This window comes from Hakea prostrata, chromosome 7 (assembly GCF_041222555.1).
Source record: "Hakea prostrata isolate BN-2017 chromosome 7, UWA_Hpros_2, whole genome shotgun sequence".
Lineage (NCBI taxonomy): Eukaryota > Viridiplantae > Streptophyta > Magnoliopsida > Proteales > Proteaceae > Hakea > Hakea prostrata.
In genome coordinates, this window is record NC_142606.1 from 63206372 (window position 1) to 63212037 (window position 5666).

General features: G+C 39.1%; 1 protein-coding gene across 2 annotated transcripts; it reads right to left on the bottom strand.

Annotated features, from left to right (window-relative positions):
• Positions 1-701: 701 nt before the first annotated feature.
• Positions 702-5320, bottom strand: LOC149011650 (zinc transporter 4, chloroplastic-like). Of its 2 annotated transcripts, none has more exons than XM_089163919.1 (4): positions 5052-5320; positions 4912-4969; positions 4117-4785; positions 702-1670 (listed from the first exon to the last, which is right to left on the bottom strand). In XM_089163919.1, exons 2-4 carry the CDS (start codon positions 4939-4941, stop codon positions 1215-1217), a joined length of 1155 nt encoding a protein of 384 aa, XP_089020045.1. In that variant the 5' UTR covers positions 4942-4969; positions 5052-5320; the 3' UTR covers positions 702-1214. The 2 variants fall into 2 exon arrangements, with proteins under 2 accessions (XP_089020045.1, XP_089020044.1); XM_089163918.1 differs by having other exon boundaries at positions 703-1670; positions 4117-4799.
• Positions 5321-5666: the final 346 nt, after the last annotated feature.

The following is a 5666-nucleotide window of genomic DNA, read 5'->3' on the forward strand; positions in this document are numbered from 1 at the left end:
GTAAGTTGGATGGAGAGAATTTGAATAATTTTTCTAATTCAATTCAAATATTTGTTAAGATGGAGTTGTTGGGATGAAAGTAATCCTTTGGTTAAATGAGGCTTTATGTGAGTGTGGAGTGATGGGAGATGGCCTTCCAAGCAACACTCAACAAGAATAGTAAGAAAGATATCTCCAATGTTCAAGTGGGATTAAACAACATCATCCCATCAAGATTGCGGTTTTAAAGAGTCTAATCAAAAATTCTAAAACAAATAGGAAGAGTGGTGGAGCCTCACTGTTAAATGAGCTAACTTCATGGTGTTTATAGCATGACTTGAGATCTTCCATGCTGTCCCAATCTTGCCTCTGATTGCGAGATGGATGTGAAGGCAATTAGCTTGACATGTTGGATGTCGATTGTCAATTGTGATGTTACAAGCTCTACCAAGGTGCAAACAAAAGACCTTACTTCAATGTGCAGGACTGTCATGCAATATATCTCGATCCGTCGGATCAGAATCTCGATTAACATTTTAGATCCGACGGTAATGCACATTACTGAAGCAATTTCATGGTGACAAGTCTAGGTATCACATCTTGTCAATCCACGCACCTAATCTCCAGTAACATCTTTCATAAGTTATTATTAAATTACTCATCTAAAATTTCACATTTCCCCCAACTTTGTCCTTATTCCGATTATCTCTCACTTTATTTTCAACAATTGCACAGGAGATGATTAAAATTTATAGAAAGTAGAAGAAGAGATGGAATTAGGAAAAAATCAAGATAGGTTCGGGTCATTTATTCCTAACATGAATCCCCTCACTAATGGTGTAGTCATGTTACTGGCATGATAAAAGGCCAAACAATAAGAATCGTAATACAGTGAAGAAGCAAGAAATTCCAAGCAAAGAATTCAACCTCAGATTAAAAAAAATAACAATAAACTGTGATGACAAGAAAAATGGCCTGAACAAATACAACAATGCTTTTCTTGTATAATATTTGGATTCAAGGCGAAGCCTTATGATGAATACTGCTATCTGTACAAATAAAATTACAAAGAAGCTGAAAGTAGAAGAAATTCCCAACACCTCCTCTTTCAGTCTTCAAATTCCTTCCCAGGTTTGAGACTATATTCAATTCGCATGAAGAATGGGGGAAAAAATTATTCAACTTGGCATGTATGTGTTGTATTACCTAGAGAAAGCTGGAAATCAATGAAATATTCAAGCCCAGATGGCAAGAGAAGACATTAACACAGCACCGAGGAAGAGAGCAAAATAGGAGAGAAATTGGAGACGGAAGTTGCATCTCATCCTCTTGCTGAGAAAATCCGCAGCAATAAGGTCAACCAAAGCCATGTAAATGAGAATCCCAGCCGAAATAGAGTCTAATATGCCTTCCACTGCAAGTGCCCTTGGGCTGTTTGGATTGTAGAATGAAGCTAGCCCTGTCCCCACTACAATCCCCGCCGGGGTTGTGATAGCAAAGAAGCAAGCCATCAGCGTTGAAGATAAGGTATTGAAGCGTGCTTGGGAGATGCAACCTCCCAGTGCAAATCCTTCAAAGAACTGATGGAATGACAGTGCTGCAACTAGTGGTCTTATGGTGCATGGGCTTTGTGACACACCTAGGGACAGTCCTATTATCACTGAGTGTGACACGATCCCAAGTTCCAGTATCTGCAGTGTATGTAAAATGTGCACAGATGCACACCATTCATCACAGAGTCAAAATCCATCATAATAACCAAATATAACTTTTCATAGGAGGAACACATGCAACTCGTAGAGCAGCAAAAAATTTGTATGGTAACCTCAACTAGTTACAAGTCGACCGCAAATCTAAGTGCGAAGGATCCTTACCTGCTGCATTTTCTCACACCTCGCCACCAAATGTTTAGGAGGGGTGCACAATGGAGCATTGGATTCAAACTCATGTCATGACATCTCTAGTCCGAACCCTACAACCCTCCATGTTAGACACCCTAAGGGGATTGGGTAGTGTAACTAGGAATGATTACAGTGTTTCACATCGTAAAAGAAGTTATCAAATGGTAATAGTCATCAAACAGAGAGTGCTACCAATCCCCCCCCCCTCCCCAACCCCAAAAAAAAGTGCATGGATCCCAAGTCCTTATGACCATTCCCATCTGTTACTCTCTAGAAAAACATTTTTCATTGATCTTATGTATAACCTTAAGAATTAGCGGTGTCAAATGATCAATTTGCTTCAGTTTCAGCAATTATATAAATCTTGGTTTCGACACAATACAGGGGATGCCAAGTTCCAATCATATTCATCTGAAATTGTTAGTTTCTTCAAGCGTTTGGTTAGAAGGCTTAAAAGTTGCCGCTTTACCCAAAACTTTTATTCTTATTGTGTTGTGAATATTTTACTTGAACCCAATCCATGCATTAGTTTTATGATAGGTTAAAAAGGATATTGTCAAGGCCACGCTTGAGTTACCCTCTAAAATTAATGTCACTTCCTGAGTTACCTAATTTGTCAGTCAGACCTACTATTGGGTGAAACTGTATCAATAACCTCTTCTGTCGATAAAAAAATCACAATTAAATGATACTGCAAGCAAAAAAAATTTTTCACAAAGACAAGAATAACCTTGATAAATTTTAAGGGATAACTCAAGGGGGTGACGCTGAAAATTTCCCTAGGCTAAAATATGTATACCATATATTAAGATTTATGAAAATTTTAAATTTGAGAAATTTCACGTATCATAAAAATAAATCCCTTTTTTTTTTTCAACTGCAGTAGACCTTTTGTTATTTTGAAACTCTTTAAAATAAATACTCTTTTCAATACAAATGGGAGCTTTAGTTATTTACCAATACTATCTTAAATAAATGATATAAGAAATCTAAAAGCATTTACTTAAATGGTATTTAATAAAAGTAAGGTAGTTCACCCCCTACTTAATTAAAAGGTGGATAGCAAAAAAAGCAATGTTTGGTACAAACGTGCTTGAAACGAATCAAAACTTGAGCCAAATAATCTAAAATGCAGTAAAAAATGTCTAGAATATGGGGGGGGGGGGGGTAAAAATGATAGCACACGTTTTCAAGGTTTAGATTTTTTCCTGTGGAATAAAAAATAAAGCACTATACATATGGTGGCCATTTGATTCCATTTCAGTTATGCAATAAATCAAGTAAGCTTCTTCTGCTATACAGTAGAGTAACAAGTTTTCTTACAAAATTATTCTTCATTGGTTCTAGCCAATTCACCGCTTCACACAAAGGTTGGTTAGCCCAAGACTCCAAGAGCAATGCAATTTCAAAATTAAAGCAAAGATTAAAATTATATTTTTTTTCCCCAATCTACAAGAATGCACAAGTATTTAATAATGGTTCTAAATGGATTCTTTCACAGAAAATGATTTTTTATTGCTTCAAGGCCAATTCGGGAAATAACGTCTTAGACACAAATATTTGGTACAGCCATTTTAAACATGTTTTAAATGCGAATTACTAATCGTGGTTCAACTAACGGGTGCATGTTGGCCCTCACTACTCAAATTCACCCCAACACATCTTAGCCCATAGCCCCAAAATTCTAGCACTAAAGATGAGACTAAGGATGAGTCAAAGCTAGGCCAGGCTTTAGTGGCTTTAGGGTTTGGCCTGACCTTGATCTCGACCCTAATCTTGACGCTGGTCAGTAGCCTAACCTTGTGATCAAATGCGCTCTTTGGCAATGATAACGCACCACCGCTAAAATTCTAAGCCTAATATGACATTGTATTCATGATTCAAGTAATTAGAATCGCATCATAGGTCTTGTACCAATTTACCTTAGAGGTGATAGTTTCATATTGGAGGGTCAAGTTTGGCCCTAATGGCCCAAAACCACCTTGGCCACCCTCAAGAGAATTTGGGCACAAAATTCTAGCTGTGAGGACGGATAAAGGTCAAGCCCAGGTGGCTAACCGGGTAAAGGTTGAGTTTTTGACTAAGATTTTTTTTTTAAAGGTTTTTGACTAAGATTAAAACGGTCCTTTAGCCGAAGTTTCATAAAAAGGAGCAAGCTAAACGACAACATGGCACGAGAATCACGAGATGACGCAAACGTATAGAATACTATAAGAATTAAACAAATATAGTTTACCTGAGAAACGACGACGTGCCTCACACCACCTTCTTCCTCGTCACTGTCTCCGAAACCGTGCGAATGAGAGTGCGCGTGGGAGTTTTCTCCTTGCACGTGTTGATCTTGGGAGTGGCTGTGTCTATGTTGCGCCGCATGGGCGTGTATCCCAACGATGTGCATCCCTCCTTTCTCTTCTCCGAACGCCTCTCCATCCATCGTCTCCTTCTCCACCAAGGGAACGATTTCAGAGTCCAACCCGGCTTCATCGCTCACTCGTCTGCTCTCTTTCTCTTGCTTCCCCTCGTAAAACTGAGTCGCAGCGAAATCGAACATAAGCGTGATCAGCGAAGTAATCATGGCGATGAAGCCTGTAAAGGGAAATTTCGACCATGGAATTTTAGGCAAGCAGGGATCGCTAAGCGCAGACGCACCGTCGGAAAGCATGTGAACGAATCCGGTGGCCAGAATTACTCCTGCTGCAAAAGCCTTCGCAACGAAGAACAAGTCACCATTCGTGCTTAGAAATCTACGTTTCTTCCCAAGGAGAGGCACCGCGACACCAATAACACCCGCCGTAAGGATTGCCGCAACGGCGATTAACTTAAGAACCAGAGCTTGCGATTCGTCTCGGCATTCGTCGGATTTTGTATCGCCACAACTCGTCGTAGCCATGGATTCCGAGACAAACTGTGCAAGAGTGTCTTCGATCAAGACGTATAAGAAGAAACACTAAAAAAACTTAATTTCACTTCTCAAAACGATAGATATCATGGTTTGTCAATCAATTAATTCTCTTTCCGAATAGATACACACCTGAAAAAGCATGAAATCTACCTCCAACATTTTCGAAGTAAAGCAGTGGATTGATGTCCTGTAAGAATATAATCCGTCAAGAATTCAATAATAAAACCAAAAAAGGCGAAGAAGAAGAAGAAGTATTCTGAAACCCTAACCTCGAAGAGAAAAGAAGCCATGACTGTAATTTGATAGCAGCTCGAGTCCTTCTGGTGTTGTAGAAAGTTCAGATCTCAGTTGCTGCTGATATACGCAAAGAAGTGAGAAGAGAGAGGAATTTGAAGAATTTTGGCGGTGCAAGCAAGAAAGACGATTGATAATGTCGAAAATGAGGACATTTCTGACTGATCGGAGGGCTACGAAGGTGATATCAACTCTGAGTTGTGACTTTTTACCATGGCGTAAGCGAGACGGTGTCGACATTACCTTTTCGATTTGCTTAAATTATTTTCAAAATGAAACTCAATATGTGACGGCCCTGTAGCCTGTAGGGGAAAGAAAGAGAAAAGCAGAAATTGTTTAATTCGTCATGACGTCATATATATATATATATATTGGATTATAAAAGTCAAGTGGATCGTGCATTCGTGTGTCTACCACGCTGCCAACTTGACTTTCGTGATATGCGCTCTGTTTTTTTTTTTTATCAAAAGCGAGGGAATAAAAACTCAGACGGTGCCCCTGGTTTGAGCATCTACGTCATCAAAATAGAGGTGTTAATTTATAGTTTGAACCATTAAAACCGAACCGTCGCATCAGCCCATTATAGTCCT

Excerpts from the sequence above, each read along its gene's own strand:
- LOC149011650 (XM_089163918.1), bottom strand. The coding sequence starts at position 5,072 with ATGGCTTCTTTTCTCTTCGAG. Across the intron at positions 4,800-4,911 it reads TAGATTTCATGCTTTTTCAG|ACACTCTTGCACAGTTTGTC; the intron begins GTGTGTATCTAT and ends TCTTGATCGAAG. Across the intron at positions 1,671-4,116 it reads GGCACGTCGTCGTTTCTCAG|ATACTGGAACTTGGGATCGT; the intron begins GTAAACTATATT and ends CATACACTGCAG.